This window comes from Hyperolius riggenbachi, chromosome 10 (genome assembly GCF_040937935.1).
Source record: "Hyperolius riggenbachi isolate aHypRig1 chromosome 10, aHypRig1.pri, whole genome shotgun sequence".
NCBI lineage: Eukaryota > Metazoa > Chordata > Amphibia > Anura > Hyperoliidae > Hyperolius > Hyperolius riggenbachi.
Genome location: NC_090655.1, coordinates 51,686,099 through 51,704,428, shown reverse-complemented (window position 1 = coordinate 51,704,428; position 18,330 = coordinate 51,686,099). Strand labels below are relative to the sequence as shown.

At 42.0% G+C, this 18,330-nt stretch overlaps 1 protein-coding gene across 2 annotated transcripts in view; it reads left to right on the top strand.

The window, feature by feature from the left end:
- The first annotated feature begins 3,132 nt into the window (after window positions 1-3,132).
- Window positions 3,133-18,330, top strand: part of CYP26C1 (cytochrome P450 family 26 subfamily C member 1) — a 40,389-nt gene continuing 25,191 nt past the window's right edge. The window contains exons 1-4 of one of the 2 annotated variants that reach the window (XM_068258550.1): window positions 3,133-3,150; window positions 14,919-15,356; window positions 15,775-15,999; window positions 16,423-16,698. In XM_068258550.1, the coding sequence (XP_068114651.1) occupies window positions 15,150-15,356; window positions 15,775-15,999; window positions 16,423-16,698 (708 nt within the window). In that variant the 5' untranslated portion in view covers window positions 3,133-3,150; window positions 14,919-15,149. Of the gene's footprint in view, window positions 3,151-14,214; window positions 14,299-14,918; window positions 15,357-15,774; window positions 16,000-16,422; window positions 16,699-18,330 lie in introns of those variants that run through there. The other variant, XM_068258549.1, reaches the window with a different exon arrangement.

The following is an 18,330-nucleotide window of genomic DNA, read 5'->3' as shown; positions in this document are numbered from 1 at the left end:
GAATTTTATTCATTTTGCGAAGGAAGAATATTATCTGCTGGAATTTCCTCTGGGTAGAGGCGGTGTTGGCCTTCCAGCAGAGGTCATGGAGATGGTTGTACCCAGGAGGCGGACACAGGATACTCTTCCGACCTCAGTCCCATCAATGAAGGTTGAAGGTGGGATGGGGGCATGCTTCCTGAATTTGATGATCATCTCGATGGATTTAGCTGTGTTATGGACCAGCCTGTTCTATCTACACAAGTGGCATATTCTGTCAACCTGCTGACGGTAGGCCTGCAAGAAGTTTTTGGTTAGAAGGACAACGATGGTAGTGTCATCTGCAAATTTGATGACTTTGACAGTGTTTACTGCAGTGATTTGTGTAGAGGGAGTCCAGCACCGTTGACTGGACGCAGCCTTGAGAGGCACCCATGTTGGTGACCCTTGATTGAGAGGAGATGTCACCCAGCTTGACAACTTGGGACCTGTTAATGAGGAAATCTGTGATCCAAAGGTGTAGGGTGGGGTGGACCACGAGTGCTGCAAGATTGTTCGGGAGAGTGCAAAGGCCGAGCTAAAGCCCAGTAGGAAGATACTGGCGAATGGGTTTGATTTATCCAGGTGATTACTGATGAGCTCCAGGCAGATATTAATGGCGTCATCAGTGGACCTATTTGCTCTATATGCTAACTGGAACGGTTCTAGTATGGGCAAAGTAGCGTGTTTAAGGTGGGACAGGGTCACTCTTTCGAAGGTCTTCATAATGACTGATGTAAGGGCCATGGCATAAACTTGCGGAGGTCGGACATTCTCGGCTTCTTAGGGACAGGGATGATGGTGGACCTCTTGAAGCATGCATGGACTATGCCTACCTGAAGGGATTTGACGTAGATGGAGGTAAGGATGGGAGGGAGCTGCAATGAACAAGTTTTCAGGCAGGCTGGTGACACTCCATCAGGGCCAGAGGTTTTTCTAGCATTTAACATTGAAAGGTGGTGCAGAACATCAGCCTCACACACAGCTGGAGAGGGTGAGCTCAATCTTGGGACAGCCTCATCAGTGATGGGGGGGTGGATTATGTTGGGTACCCCCAGGGCCGGTTCTAGACTTCTTGCTGCCTGAGGCAAACTTAACAATTTACATGGCACGTTATACAATAGCTGCGGCGTTTTGTTATGTAATGCTATTATCCCATGCAATAGTTCTGCTTCATTTAATGTTCTCAGTCAGCAAGGGAGCATATGCAACAACCTGAGACATGACGTGCTGCAGCTCAACACAATAACACGCTGGATGGCTGCGAGTCAGTGACAAACCCTCAGCCAGTCGGCCATCTTCCATTCCTCCCTAGTCAGGATAGCAGTGACACCACCTCCCTTCTGCTATGCAAGTCAAATGAAACACTGCTGCTCTCCTGCCTCACCCTCCTCTCTCACTGTCAGACTCCTCACACAGCACAACAAGCTTCTTTTCCCCAATGATGACCTCTTCACCTCACTCTCCTCTCGATTCTACTCCTACTCTGTACCGTGTGTTTACACTTACAGTATGCAGTCAAACATGCTGCCCCTGTAATCTCTGCGCCTAATGCAAGTGTTTCACCTTGCTTTTCACCTTGCTTTATGAGAGAACCAGCTCTGGGTGGCCCACCAATGCTTCCTGGTTCTCCAACCTACAGTAGAAATGACTGTGTACCTAGGCTAGCTCCGTGCTGGGTGTTGCATGCTGGTGGGGGGACTCTTTCCGGTCAAAGTTGTTTCCCTGTAGTTCTCCTGGTTGCCAGACTTGTGCACCGTTTCTTTGCACCTTTGCAGTTGCAGAAGAACCACGGTTTATTGTTCAGATAGACTTTGAAGGACTTCGTTGGAATACAGGAGTCTTCACAGAATCTGATGTATGAGGTGACATTTTCCGCCCATTCATCTAAGTTTGGCACTTCCAGGGCCTGTTTGTACAGTCGAAGCAGGCTTGGAGTTGGAGCTTAGCCTTACTTGACCATACTTTGGTAGACTTTAGGCCCTTAAGGAAGGAATAAGGTTTGTTTATGAACACCTAGTCACAGGCCAGGACTTTTGAAACCTGGGCCCATGCAATTCACTTTTTATACTGAGTTTTCGCCTACATTATATTTTCAAATATTATATTACCTTTTAAACCACCACCAAGCAAGAGAATTCTCAAAATAATTTTGATAGTACTTTTTCATCAATTTTTTGGGTACTTTTTCAATTCTGAAGTTTTAAACAGAAGATGAAAAAGTATCTCCTTGGAAAAAGTGAATTGCATATGGGCCCAGGAGTCCTAAATAGATGAGGCAAAGATAGGTTCATTTGAAGACAGTAACGGGAGGTTTGCCAAAAGAAACTACTAAAAAACAAAACAATACCACGAGGAGTACCTGATACCAGCTGTGAAGCATGGGAGTGGTTCTGTGCAATTCACCATCATAAAATCCACTTTTAATTCTTCATTGTACCTGATGGAGCTTGTGGATAATGTCATACCATCTTTCAGAGTACTGAAGCTCAACCAAAAAAAAGTGTCCCTTACAACATGACAAAGACCCTAAATAATCCAGTGAATGCATTAAGGAATGAGGGGGGAGGGGGATGAAGTGGCAGGGTAATTCTAGAATGGCAAAGCTTGGATCAAATCCCACTGAAATGCTGTTTGGTGATTTGAAAAAGGCAGTGCATGCAAGAAACGCTTCAAACATTGCACAACTGAAAACTCAGCATAAAGAATTGGGAAATCATTCTGCAAGTCAATGTCGAGGATGGGTAGACATAACAAAACTTCCGATCTTGGATATTTTTTGTCAAAGGAGGTAATTATTTTATTAGAATAAAGGCTGAATTATTTTTTTTTCCGTAGAGGCAAATTACCGTACTTATGTTTTTTTCTTTTTTTTTTTTTTTTTTTTTAATACAATTTTGCAAACTTAGTTTTACATTTATTTTTCTGTTAAATCACCATTATCTTTTTATGATGTATGAAGGATTGTAAAAAATTAATATAGCTACATGATAAAAGATAAAAAAAAATGTACACAAATTGTATAATCATTTTCACATGCCCTTATTTGTTCTAGGTGAGCAATGTATGAACTATTACGACCAGAGGATGAGAATTGCAGGCAGAAAACCAAAACTCTTACAGATATCAGAGGTTATTAGTAGTAGTAGTAGTAGTTTTTATATAGCGCCAACATCTTCCGCAGCGCTGTATAGAGTATATTGTCTTGTCACTTAACTGCCCCTCAGAGGGGCTTACAATCTAATCCTTACTATAGTCCTATGTCTATGTGTATATCATGTAGTGTATGTATCGTAGTCTAGGGCCAATTCAGGGGGAAGCCAATTAAATTCTCTGTATGTTTTGGGGATGTCAGAGGAAACTTAAGTGCCCGGAGGAAACCCACACAGACACGGGAAGAACATACTAACTCCATGCAGCTGGTGGGATGGCTGGGATTCGAACCGGCGATCCAGAGCTTCAGGCTGAGAGTGGTAACCACTACGCTACCTTTCCACCAAATCAGATATTCTAACCAGAACTCCCACTTTTATCTCAAATATTTCAACCACTGAAAAGTCAAATACTGCCACAGCACTTTCTCCATGGATTTTGCATAATGATAATGAATAAGAAGTACAATTGATAGGTCATGATTTGTGGAAAAACAGACTGCAATCTTCAACGGGCAATATGTGGCTGTTCAATGCTGAATTCATGGTGCAGAGTAATTTGGTTACAGGATATGGCTGTCAAAATTTCAACCCTTCAATATCCTTAAAGAGAACCTGAACTTAAAATAAAAAGTCAAAATAACAATACACAGGTCATACTTACCTCCTGTGTAGTCTACTACTCAATCTCTTTCTCCTCTCCTGCATCCCATTTGTCCACTGTGATCAATGGATTTCTCGGTTCTCCATTTTAAAAATGGCCATTACCCCCTAACAGCTTGCTGGTCAACACACTTTTAAACTGTAATATCGCCACTTGAGCCATAGGGAAACATGGACATTACCTTGCACATTCAGTTATAACTGACAGCTGCTGATATATAACTGACAGCAACTGGTATATTTCAGTTCTGACAAAATATTGTCAGAACCTAAAGGGATCACTGTAAGAAGAAAATTGTGAGCTTCTGAGAGGAACTGATGGTGAGGTTAGTATGTAATCTTCATTTGCAGCTACATCATGTGTTTATTTTAAATATTTTTACTCACTTCAGGTTCCCTTTAAAAAAGAACTTTAACCAAGGATTAAACATCATTCCAATCAATAGCTGATATGATGTCTTGACCATGGTCCTGACAGTTTGCTGGCTGTAAACCTCATTATTCATTGTTATTTTCATTGCAGTTCCTCTTTAAAATTGCCAAACTGTCTGACCTCATCTGACCCCCCCCCCCCCACACACACACACACACACACAAATCCTTCACTACATTACATACCCTAATCCTAACCTTCCATTATTTCCTCTGCCTAACAGTATACTTAGCCCATTACTAATAACACCATCCAGTCCAGTTGGCTCTTGTGCAAACCTTGCCTTTAACCCTATGCTTAACCCAAAAATTAACCCTCTCCTGAGTCTTTTAATTAATGCCTAATTATGTACACACAGTAGACTTTCAACACCCCAAACGATTGCTTATGATCATTTTAGATGACAGTCTACTGCATATACAAATTCAACTGACCTCCGTGACTTCCTCTTCAGCCGAGGTGAAATAACCTGGGCTTATTTATATTAAATGTCCCTGATGCAGCTTCTTAGAGATGTCTCCTGCTTTTCCTCCCTCCTCCAAAAGGCCTACATGACAGGGAGCTGATTTGACATGATTGGGGATATACTGTCAACCAAAATAACTATGAACATTTGTGTCATGAGATGTTTAGCCAATGTCTCTACGTAGCAAGACCTACGGTATCTCCTGAACAATCATATACTTAAACCAAATCTTGTATTATCAAACTAACCCTAACGTGACTAACAATGACCAAAATCCTAATACTAAACCTGCCCTGGCCTTCAAAACCATCATTTCTTGCATGCCTGCTGACACCCAATACTTAGGTCCCGCAAAATAACTACAATCACCTCATGGCATTTGAGAAAAGGCTGAGGGCTAAAACGTCAAGCCTTGTTATCGGTGAAGCATTTCTATGCTTCTGCAAGAAAGCTATTGTAATCAGGCGATATCTTTGCACTTCTGTCTGTTGGACTGTATGTGCTATAGGGGGTGGTGAATTCCCGTTTGCAAGCTCCTGGATTGAGCCATAAATTAGCAATACCGTACAGTATTTGACCAGTTGATCCCCAAAATACGATCACTAGTTATAATACCACTGGTGCTTGGCTTTGACTAGATGACCGCTGAGCGAGTTTTATTTATCCAGTAAAACTTATGTATAAAGACTTGTGGTATTGTTCAATAATACATTTCTCAAGAATCTGAAAATGTTTGGAAAAAACACCCAAACTCTCCTAACTTGATTTCTACCATATTAAAGTTTTTTTCGACCATTAAATGGACCACTATTGCAAAAAAAAAAAAAAAAAAAAAAATTGTAAAATTTAAATGTATGTACACATACATATCAGAAAGTACATTTCTCCCAAAGTAAAATACACCATAAATTACTTTTCTCCTATGCTCATGTCCCTTAACCTTTTGCTGACCACTCCATGCCGATTGGCGTGAACATGAAGTCCTAGGGGCAGAGATTGCAGGGGATCGCGCACACAACCCTGCTTGCATGACCTCATTAACCTCCCAGCGGCGATCGCCGGTAGGAGACCGTAATGCTGGGTACACACTATGAGATTTTCTGGTCGATCGATTATTTCCAACATGTTCGATTTGCTTTCCGATCGATTTCCGAGCATTTTGCGATCGATTTCCGTTCACTTTACTAGGAAATCGATCGGAAAATGCTCGGAAATCTATCGGAAAGCAAATCGAACATGTTGGAAATAATCGATCTGACAGTAAATCGACCAGAAAATCTCATAGTGTGTACCCAGCATTAGATGGCCAAACCGCCGTCTATTTACATAGTACAGCACTGCGATTTAAAGCAGCGCTGTACAGAGGACAGCCGTGTGACACTACTGTCCTTTGAGACACAAAGGAACGATCCGCTGTCATAGGCTGAAGCCTATGACAGCCGATCACAGTCATTGGCTAGAAGAGGAACGGGGTTATAAGAAAATAATTTAAAAATAGCAATATTTATTTTTTAAAAATAAAAAAATAAACATGCTGGCAGGGATCAGAGGCCACCAACAGAAAGCGTTGTTGGCAGAAAAGGGGGGGGGGGAATCACTTGTGTGCTGAGTTGTACGGCTCTGCAGCGAGCCCTTAGAGCTGCAGTGGCCTATTTTGTAAAAAATAGCCTGGTGACTAGGGGGGGTTTAAGACCGCGATCCTTAACCACTTAAGTCTATCTGGACGGATATATCCATCCAGATAGACTCTGCTGCTGCCACTACGCCGTGCGCATGATCACGCGTGCTCCTGCCGTTAGCCCCGAATATAGTTCCCATTCATTGATCTAAGTCTACCGCAGAAAAACCGACAGCCTCTTGTCAGAGGCTGCTGTCTTTCTGCAGAAAAAAAAAGTTTCTCATCCTCCTAATGTTTCCTGGAAGCAAGATCATTCACTTTCAGGACTTTTTGACTGTGGCCATCTTGTGGCCAAATAGTAAAACTACACCCACATACATTTTTTATGAAATAAATACATTATATTACATTTAAAAATAGCTGTTACCTCCCACACCAAAAATTACCAAAATAAAATTAAAAAAAAAAATTACAATTAAAACATAAATAGTTACCTAAGGGTCTGAACTTTTTGAATATGCATGTCACGAGAGTATATTAATATAATGTTTTAAATTATAAGCTCGTAAATAGTGATGGACGCAAATTGAAAAAACCTTTATTTCCAAATATAATATCAGCGCCATAAATTGTGATAGGAACATAATTTAAATGGTGTAATTACCAGGACAAATTTAATTACGGTAGCATGTATTAATTTCAAACTATAATGTCCAAAAACTGAGAAATAATAATTTTTTCCATTTCTTTCTTAATCTTCCTGTTAAAATGGATTTAGAATAAAATAATTCTTAGCAAAATGTACCACCTAAAGAAAGCCTAAATGGTGGCGGAAAAAACAAGATATAGATCATTTCAGTGTGATAAGTAGTGATAAAGTTATTGGTGAATGAATGGGAGGTGAAAGTTGCTTGGATGCATAAGGTGAACAACACTGTAGGCTGAAGTGGTTAAAATAGGCAGTAAACCTTCAACAGCTCTGACAGGTTTTGGACTAGTCCTTCTCCTCATGTGGGATTCTCAGAGTTTTCTTTATTTTCAAAAAGCACTTACTGAACAGCAGTAGTCCAATAGTGGAAATGAGGAGACAGGCTGGCTAACATCTTTGTATGAATACTTTTCAGGGATTTATTTTGTAAAGAATAAAGGAGATAATTAAAATACTCTATGAGGAGATTGTTTGGTCCAAACCCTGTCAAATTCTGTGAGATTTTTACTGGCCACTCTAAATGATATGATCATAGAAGAAAAGTAATTTACAGTGAATTTTAATCTGGTAGAAATGTACTTCCTATAAGTATGTGTATTTTACATTTTTCACAATAGTGGTCCATCAAGGCATTGAGGTGGTGAGAACCTACAACTGTGGTTTTTGCCCTTTGCTTTCCTCAGGTTTGGAGAGGAGCTTGTAAGCTGAAATGTGTAGCTTCTCCACACTAGAGGTCTTTGACACTGCAGAGTGAAAGATCCAAATAAAAGATCTGAAAACGGAAATATGTAGCTGCCAAACAGAATTGAGAACTGTCGATTAATTAGCTGCCTCCTGTGTACATACAGACATTTTTATAGAAAAAAAAATATTTTTTCTTCATGTCTAGTCTTCACATAGTCCCTGTCTTGAAGACATTTTTCTATTGCCATCTTCTGATGAGAATTGCTTCCATTAGTCTTGTTTACAAACCTGGTCTCGGCGTTCCGTTGTTTTCCATAAAACCTGCTCCCGTCACTTAGCACCACTCCAGGATTGGTTTGGTGGCTTTCCAAATGGCAGTTGGCAGATGAGCGTGTGTCTGAGCCATGTGCAGGCCCAGCTACTCTGCTTTTATTGCAGTTTGTGATCTGGGGAATTGGCCTTCATTGGAGATACATTTGAAGTCGTAAATTATTGGAGAGTGGGCTCAAACTCTGAGGAGATTTATGCTGATGGCACCATAAATTATTAGTGTATTTCATGTTTGAGCTGCCACCGATAGCACTGGGAATGTAGGAAGACATATGTATATTGATTGAGCTCACATGCCCACAGTCAGGGCTTTTTACTGCAGGGATAGAGACCTGGACAGTTTGCCCCCCACCCTTCTGTCTTGTCATAGAGGGGCTGATTGTTAACTCTTCCCACAAGTGTCGTGTACAGGATGCTGGACCCAATTTACTGTAATGTCTGGAGTCCCTTTTAAGAATCTATTTCTATTTTGGAGCTACATATACCAAGTCTGACTGTAAAGCATAATACTCCAAACTGTAGTAGTAATATATATTTACACATAGAAATATATATACAAAAGAGGGTTTGCACTGAAGTCCAGTCCTCAGATAGAACCTCCCATAAATATCTAAGATACTTCAACACTGATAGACTTTCAGGTGTGCTTTCCACCACCACATCAAGTCAGCATGGGGCTTACCCAACCAGAGCAGACCCATATTATAAACCCATAGTATAAGGTCTCGCATGCATAATGCTGTACATTTCTGTTCCAGTCAGGTAAAACTGATAAAAATTGATGCAGAACTGTCAGGACAGGACTGGACTGGACCAGAAAAGTACAGTTTTATGTCTGAACAAAGCCTTAAAGTGGATCTGAGATAAACTTTTACTCATTGCATAATTGTGTTCCTTTCATATAGTTTATAGGGCATTCCTCAAGCCAAATACCTTTTTTTTTTTTTTTTTCAATACTCTAATTCCCTATAAACTAAACAAGCCTCGCCCACAACTTCTTCAGAGTGCCTTGGCACTTTGAGCCTTAGTATCAAGGGCTTATGGGAGCTCAGCCTGGGCAGGAGGAGGAGGAGGTTACTAGCCAGAGATTTCAGAGACAGAGGGGAGGAGGGAGGACGAGAGGGGAGTGAAGTTTTCACAGGCTGAGAGCTGGAGATGCTATCAGCTTGCCTGTGTGTAATATTTACAAACAGAACATGGCTGCTCTCGTATCACAGGAATAAATAATCATAAACTGTTGAAGCTGTTTGCAACTAGATTTGCTGTGTAAACTTTCTAAACTTTAGATAAGATATATAGACAAGTTACTTGTTATAGTTAATTTTTCATCTCGGATCCGCTTTAAGCCCGTACTCACGATGCAATTTTCCTGATGATTCTCTAAGTGACCGGTGATACTTTGAGCAACAAGCGATTGTTTCTGCAATCTTGTGACGTGGGCAGGGCCGGATTTGTACTTTTTACCGCCCAAGGCCAACTATACCGTCTGTATGGCTATTATCTCTGTGTGCCCCAATGAGAATTGTACTTACATCATTGGATGTCACAGACAATAACTATTTCAGTAATACACGTATAAATTATAGGTTATATTTTCCTTAAGAACTTTTACGTTATGTTTGCCAATGGACCCATTGTACCACCATGAGAGTTAGGCTGAAGTGTACCTGCAGTATAGAGCTTACAGGTCTTGCAGGGACGACACAAGTACACAGGACAGAGAGTTCAAAGGTTAAAGCAGTCCCTGTAGATAGGGATGGCTGCATAGAACAGCTTTACTGTCCCTCACTGAGCCGGCCCTAAATTTCTGGTGCCCTAGGCCATGGCCTATGTGGCCTTGCCAGAAATCCGGCCCTGGACGTGGGTACAGGTGTGTGATCACGCGAATGTCATTTAGTGTAGTGCAGCAATGACGACCGTCACGGCGGATCGGATCTTTAAGATCCCAGACGACTTAACACAAAGTAGCACGATCGCTTGATGTCCCGTTCACATCCATTGTGTGACGTTATGCATACCCGCTGGCCGGAAGATGGATCGTGGAATGCTTGTCGTCAGAGAGACGATGCTGGATCCATTGTCCTCCGTCAGGTTGTGAGTATTTAGTGTATACCATTAAGATTTATTAAAGGATATCCGAGGTGAAAATAAACTGAGAAAAACAATTGTATCCATCCTCCTTTTCCTAAAAATGACTCTTTTAGATATCCCACAGTTTTGTTTCATATTTAAATGTAGTTTTTACTGTTTCATTGTCTCTGTTCAATGACACCTTCATTGAAGTATGCTAGAGCTGAAATCTATGAATTATTGACCCTTATTATCTCTTTCCTGCTCTCAGAAGCCATTTACTGACAGGAAAGTATTTTATGGCTGTAATTACTAATGAGTGAGGGTTATGCTATAGTCTGACCTGGTCCCGACCCGGGCAGAAATTGTCACTTCATTACCTGATTTTTAACTCTTTCAGGCAGAGAAATAAAAAAAGGAACACAGCCTAGTTATTTGCATGCTAGGCACTATACATACACAATCTATCTCATCATGTCCCATGTCACCTCGGTTGTCCTTTGAGTGCACTTACATATGGGTCCAAATGACAGGAACCCCAGAAATGTATATGAGTATATACAGTGGTTTGCAAAAGCATTCGGCCCCCTTGAAGTTTTCCACATTTTGTCATATTACTGCCACAAACATGAATCAACTTTATTGGAATTCCACGTGAAAGACCAATACAAAGTGGTGTACACATGAGAAGTGGAACAAAAATCATACATGATTCCAAACATTTTTTACAAATAAATAACTGCAAAGTGGGGTGTGCGTAATTATTCAGCCCCTTTTGGTCTGAGTGCAGTCAGTTGCCCATATACATTGCCTGATGAGTGCTAATGACTAAATAGAGTGCACCTGTGTGTAATCTAATGTCAGTAGAAATACAGCTGCTCTGTGACGGCCTCAGAGGTTGTCTAAGAGAATATTGGGAGCAACAACAGCATGAAGTCCAAAGAACACACCAGACAGGTCAGGGATAAAGTTATTGAGAAATTTAAAGCAGGCTTAGGCTACAAAAAGATTTCCAAAGCCTTGAACTTCCCACGGAGCACTGTTCAAGCGATCATTCAGAAATGGAAGGAGTATGGCACAACTGTAAACCTACCAAGACAAGGCCGTCCCCCTAAACTCACAGGCCGAACAGGGAGAGCGCTGATCAGAAATGCAGTCAAGAGGCCCATGGTGACTCTGGACGAGCTACAGAGAGCTACAGAGAGCTACAGCTCAGGTGGGGGAATCTGTCCATAGGACAACTATTAGTCATGCACTGCACAAAGTTGGCCTTTATGGAAGAGTGGCAAGAAGAAAGCCATTGTTAACAGAAAAGCATAAGAAGTCCCATTTGCAGTTTGCCACAAGCTATTTGGGGGACACAGCAACCATGTGGAAGAAAGTGCTCTGGTCAGATGAGACCAAAATGGAACTTTTTGGCCAAAATGCAAAACGCTACGAGTGGCGGAAAACTAACACTGCACATCACTCTGAACACACCAACCCCTACTGTCAAATATGGGGTGGCAGCATCATGCTCTGGGAGTGCTTCTCTTCAGCAGGGACAGGGAAGCTGGTCAGAGTTGATGGGAAGATGGATGGAGCCAAATACAGGGAAATCATTGAAGAAAACCTCTTGGAGTCTGCAAATGACTTGAGACTAGGGCGGAGGTTCACCTTCCAGCAGGACAACAACCCAGTTACTTATTTGTAAAAAATGTTTGGAATCATGAATGATTTTTGTTCCACTTCTCACGTGTACACCACTTTGTATTGGTCTTTAACGTGGTATTCCAATAAAATTGATGCATGTTTGTGGCAGTAATGTGGCAAAATGTGGAAAACTTCAAGGGGGCCGAATACTTTTGCAAACCTCTGTATCAGATAGGACACTGCTGCTGCACCAATGTCTACTCCGTGAGAGTGGACATTCTGAGAGACTCTGGCCCGTATGCTATTAACTTTTAGTCCTGCGTTTTCTCCTAGGTGATATTTTTAAACTTGTCATTAAAATGCCTTTTAAATCACAAGCAAGTAAGAATATACTCAAAATTATTTTGGTAGTCTTTTTTCACCGACTTTTTAGTACTTTTTTCAATTGCAAAGTGCTATAAAAGTATTCTAAATAGAAAAGGAAAAAGTATCTCCTAGGTGAAAACTCAGGTGAAAAAAAGAATTGCATATGGGTGTGTGAGGCTTCTGTGGGATGGTCTTTTTATACCCAATCATGTTACTGACTGGTTGCCAAGTAACCAAATTGGCTGTGAGATGTTCCACCAGGATTCTTATTAGTATTTTACAACTTTCCCACTCTTTTATTGTCCCATTTTAACTTTTTCAACATGCACTACTGGGAGAGGAGCGTGCACTTTTCACAAAACAGTCATATGTCCGTATTTGAATTTTCTAGTTTTATTTACATTTTACACCATGTCTCAATTATTTTTTGAAATAGGGGTTATGGAGTAACCTTACAGTCAGAATAGTGGTTCATTTTTAGCAAAGCTTTTTTTGAGTAAGGGGGATTTGTGGTTAATTTTAGTCCCTTACAAAATTCCAGTGGTTCTGGTTCCCTATGACTTAAAGAGGGACTGTAGTGAAAATAACAAAAAAAAATATATAGCTTATTTTTACAATATCCATTTATAGATTATTTAGTCAGTGTTTGCCCATTGTAAAATCTTTCCTCTCCCTGATTCACATTCTGAACTTTTTCACAGGTGGTGACATCTTTAGGTCTGCCAGGTGATCTGTACAGAATGTTGTTACTGAGCGTTCTACACACAGAGGGAGATATTGCTTGCTTGGCAGTTGGAAACAGATGTCATTTCTGACAATGCAAGGAGTTTCACAGACAGCAGACTGTCAGGACCATGGTCATGACATCACACTGTGGGAGGGGTTTCACCACAATATCAGCCATACAGATGTCCATGATGATCTTTTGGAGAAAAGGTAAATATTTCTCATGGGAAAGGGGTTATCACTGACTGTATCAGCCATTGATTAGGGTGAAGTGCAATCTTTGGTTTAAGTTCCTTGGTAAAACTTCTATTCGACAACCCAACGCATAAAGTCACAGACTAATCCATGACTTGTTCTGATGAAGGCCAATTTAGCCTGAAACAGCTGCTATTTTCCAGTTAGGCCAGAAACCCACTGGGAGCGCTTTGTAAGCGTGAGTGATTTGAAAAAGCTCTTGGTAATGCAATGCTATGGGGGATTTTTATAAAATCACGTCACTCAAGTGGGATCACACCCATAGCATTACATTAGCTAGAGCTTTTCAAATCACAAAACGCTCAGAAAAGCTCTCCTAGTGGGTTTCTAGCCTTAGAGTGGTATGGCTCTAGAAAATATAATATAACTAGTCCTTTAGCCTTAGTAATGGGCACTAGAGCAGTTCCCGCTGCCATCACTCTACATGTACCGCTGAATTATTGATACAACACGTGCTGACTTTATTTATTTACATTTGTTGGGGGGGGGGGGGGGGGGGGGGGCTAAGGTAGTATCACTAGTGATAATCAGCTTCCTATACAGACAGTAGCAGCTGAAGAGAAGTGGGATTGGGTGAAAGTTGAATGATTTGTCTTATCTAGAGTAAACAGTCAGCCTGCAGATAGAGTAGCTGTCACTCCTGTAATGAATGCAAAGGACTGCTCTGTGTGTGTATATATACACTGGGCTACTGTATGTGCAGGGGCAGCCCCCTCCTTCAAATCATCATATATATTATTATTATAAACAGAACAGCTGTAGACCTTTTATGGATGAGGATAAGAAACAGGGCATGCTGAAACCTGTAGTCCCCCCCCCAGCAAGAGGGTCTCTAATTGCAGTCAATGGCTGTCCCATTGCTGTGTGTATGTGGATAAGGCTATATGTATGTATATTACATATATATTGACTTCACCCCTGTTCACAGTTCGTCAATGCCATCACCTAACCCATAGCCCAATCCCAAGCCTCCCTCCAGCTAATTAACTATGCAGAACACCACGTCACCCCCCTGAAGGTGGAACGTATATTAAGCCAATATATATATAAATCTAGCAAGCAGGCAGGCTGGGCTCTCAGCGCTTGGGAGTGATGAACTAGGAAGCCCATTGGAGAACATCAATCATCTCGCAGGCAGAGGAGGTTCGCCTGCAGATACATAGGAGAAGATCCGTGGTGAGTCCCTCATTCTCCTCACCAGCAGGATATAAGCCGCTTAGCTTTTGGTAAAACACCTGTTAGCAAAGTTTAGGAAGAAGTTCTAGTGGGGGTGGGGGGGTGCCTAGTCATTTTATTGTCTAAATACATTTTTCCTACTGGATTATTACCTATAGTTCCTCAGATGTTTTCTCCCTCTCTTTTTTCCTAGGGAGTAATAAGGGAACAGCAGGGTGTTTATTATTAAAGTGGAAATTGCTCTATATAGCCCCAAGCGATCTTTCTTTATCTTTCAGGAATAAATCTTCCCAGCCCAAAGGCTTCCCCCTCCTAAGACCTTTTTTACCTCCTTCTCCTTCTAAGCCTAAATATATCACTTTCCATAGCTTTGCCAGATATATAATAAAAACATGAAAGCTACAATTGCAGCCCTTATAATCAGCGGAGCAGCGTCCTCGGGGCTATTTCTTACTTCCTAAACTTTTTTCTTTTTTGGGGGGGGGGGGGGGGGGGACTTTAAAACTTAAACTCATCACCTAAATTATTATGTTGTCTGGTGTATTTATTGGATCTGAGTGTTCTTTGCTTACAGGAGTGTTTGTATTATTTTTTATTCCTCTGCATACCTGTCTTATTAGGGAGCTGGCAGCAAGGACTAATCAAAGTGTTAAGCATCCCGAAGTGTAGAACCGCCTCCCAGTGTCAATTAAGCCTCTTCCAGCAAGGCTGTGAGTGAGGCTGGACTGGCTGTCCCTCTCCACGACCAGGAACTGTACAGTTTCGAAGAAGGAGGCAAAACTAATTCCACCACTAAACCCACAAGACGCTTGCCTCAAGCTGAAGCCTCGCACCCGCAGGAGGGGAGAAAAATGTTTCTGACTACAGACCTCAATTACATGTCATTCCTGGAAGCTGTCATCACTTCAGTTCTGTCCCTTGTGCTCATCTTGGCAGTGTCCCATCAGCTTTGGTCCCTCAGATGGCACAGCACCAGAGACAAGGCTAACAAGCTGCCTCTTCCCAAAGGTTCTATGGGTTGGCCGTTTTTTGGAGAAACTCTCCATTGGCTGGTGCAGGTGAGATCTTCTAGTTTGTACTTTTTGATCCTCTCTAGTTTAGATTGCATTTGTAGTGATGATAAAAAGCTTTCTAGCTAGTAAGGAATGTGTGAGTTATCCTCCGCGGTCTTCTTATGTTGACCTCCATGGCCTTCTCAAAGTTCTGGAGATGTAGAGTGACTTCTGAAGTCTAGTTGACTCTTCTCTCGTGGGGAACCTGAAGACCCTGAGCTGATGGGGAACTACAAGTCTAAGTGTTCTGTATACCCTTGGGTTTGTGGTTTTGCCGGAACTTGGTGGTTATTTTGCTTGTGCAGTGGTCTCTTCAGGTTCTTGAGGTGCCAGCTAGGAGACAGATGGGGTGAAATATGTGAAATCGGTGCTGCTGAGGGCTCCCTCCTCTACTGATCATCATGTATTATCTCCACCATCCCAGGGTTCGGACTTCCACAGCTCCAGAAGGGAAAAGTATGGGAACATTTTTAAGACTCACTTGCTGGGTAAGCCCCTCATCCGTGTGACCGGCGCAGAGAACATCCGCAAGATCCTGCTAGGAGAACATCACCTGGTCAGCACCCAGTGGCCCCAAAGCACCCAGATCATCCTGGGCTCCAACACGCTGGTCAACTCCATCGGGGAACTCCACAGGCACAAGAGGAAAGTAAGTCACCAAGGCGTTAGATTACTTCACTAAATCCCACGCATTTTATTCTGCTTTGTATATAGTTTTATGACTGTATATAGCAAACTATGAGATATGGATCCGACTTCATTGAATTAAATAAGTTGTTTTTCAAGTCCTTTCTTAGTATTATTTAGATCTAGTTTTTAGCAGACCGGATTTATAGGACGCAGATCCTTTTTAAATGGCTATTTAGTACAGATTAGCATTGGCTGATCTGCGCATTTCGCTCACTTACGTGGCTGAAGTTATTTAAACGTTTCGGTCTTCATCGGTTGTACACGGAGAACCGAAACGTTGAGAAGTCCCTGCAGAGATGCGGCAGAGTTTCTGTACAGTGTGTAGCGTGTCGCTATGCATACAGTGCGGTGTTGTTAATGATTAGTCGCTTCTCTTCCGTAGATTATGGCCAAGGTGTTCAGCCACCAGGCGTTGGAGAGTTACATCCCCCGCATCCAGGAGGCGGTGGGCCGGGAGCTGCACGCCTGGTGCACAGAGAGCCGCCCCATCTCCATGTTCCCCTCGGCTAAAGCACTCACATTCCGAATAGCTGCCCGCATCTTGCTGGGGCTCAGCCTGGAGGAGAAGCAGTTCAAGGAGCTGGCCAGGGTGTTCGAGCAGCTGGTGGAGAACCTCTTCTCTCTGCCCCTGGACATCCCCTTCAGTGGACTCCGCAAGGTATGCTGATTTCTCTGTTATAATGTGCAGCTGGTCAAAGGCTAACAAATACAAAAAAAATACATAGTGGACTTATGAGGGGGAGGGGTTTTGATGGTGATTTATTTATATGCAACAGACCCCATTTTGTCTATAATTCCATGTTCATCCCCCCAGTGGGGCTACGCACTTACAGTATGCACCATGCAGATCTCTGCAGGGGAGAACATTTATGGAGAAGTGGGGATTTCATCCAAGGATGGGACAAAAAAAGGGGGGGGGGCTTGTTTATGGATGGAGAGTGGCTACATGTACAGATTGCAAACCCTCAGACTCTTGTCACAAACAGTAATCTATAGCAGACAATCAGATTCCTCATTCTATTAGTTTAGTGTTGGTAAAACCTAACTGGATAGTGATTGGTGACTGTGGGGTCAGCAGTTTGTATACATTACAGGTGGGTTAGGAAAGGGAGGCTGAAGTCAGTGTGTGTATTTTTTTTTTCATTTCTTTGCCCTAGATTTCTGGCTATTTACATCTACGGTAATCATCATCATCATCATCTTCCATGATGTAGCACATAGAAATATAGATATGGGAGTAACAAATTACATAGATCATTCATACATCTCATATCATGTCATAGTCTAGGGCCAATTTAGGGGGAAGTCGATTAACTTATCTGTATGTTTTTGGGATGTGGGAGGGAGGAAACCAGAGTATGCGGAGGAAACCCACACAGACATGGAGAAAACATACAAACTCTATGCAGATAGTGCCCTGGTTAGGATTCAAACTGGGAACCCAACACTGCAAGGAAAGCGTGCTATCCATTACGCCACCATGCTGCCCACAATACAGCTTTTTGGTCAGTTTCCTGCAAAACATGCACTGTTGGTGGTACTTGAGGACAGGGTTGGGAAGCCCTGGTGTAGAAGACATTTACTTGTTGCATAGGGAGGAAGAGTAATGTTATGTGGAGTGCAGTCCGCCATCAGTAAGGATGAGGTGCAAAAATGTTGCTAGTTGATACAGGATTATGGAAACATGTACAATTCATACAGGATTATGGAAATATATACAATTCATACAGGATTATGGAAATATATGATGTTTGAAAATGAACCAATCATAACCTGCTGAGGTGAAATTCCATTGGTCCATTTTCAAGCTGCATCAATTTTTACTTAAAATGTGCATAATCATATATGAACCCAGAAAGATTTTGCAGCTTATTGATCATCCATAGTCGTCAGCATAGAAAAGTCAGTGACTATGATTTTTTTCCCCTCCCTGGGTTGTTTTTTTTCCATCCTGTGATGGTGTTTTATTGTCTTTACAATATTTCCCATAAACTCTGTCTCTGCTTGTTTATGCATGTATCTCTGCTCCTGCTATCCACACTTTCAGGCAGGGGATGAGCAACATATGAAATCCCATGAGTTTCATTCGGATTTCATCCGGATAATTAATGCAGCTGAGCGAGTGTGTGCGGGGGGGGGTGTTAAACTTACCCTGCATCCGTCTTTTTTCATCCGTTCCACGGCGCCTTCCACGCTGTGTTCCATGGCGCGTCACGTGACTACTAAGCTTAATCCTTCAACCTGGAAGGAGGAAGTGTTTGGAGCTGCTTGGAACGCAGTGTGGGAGGCA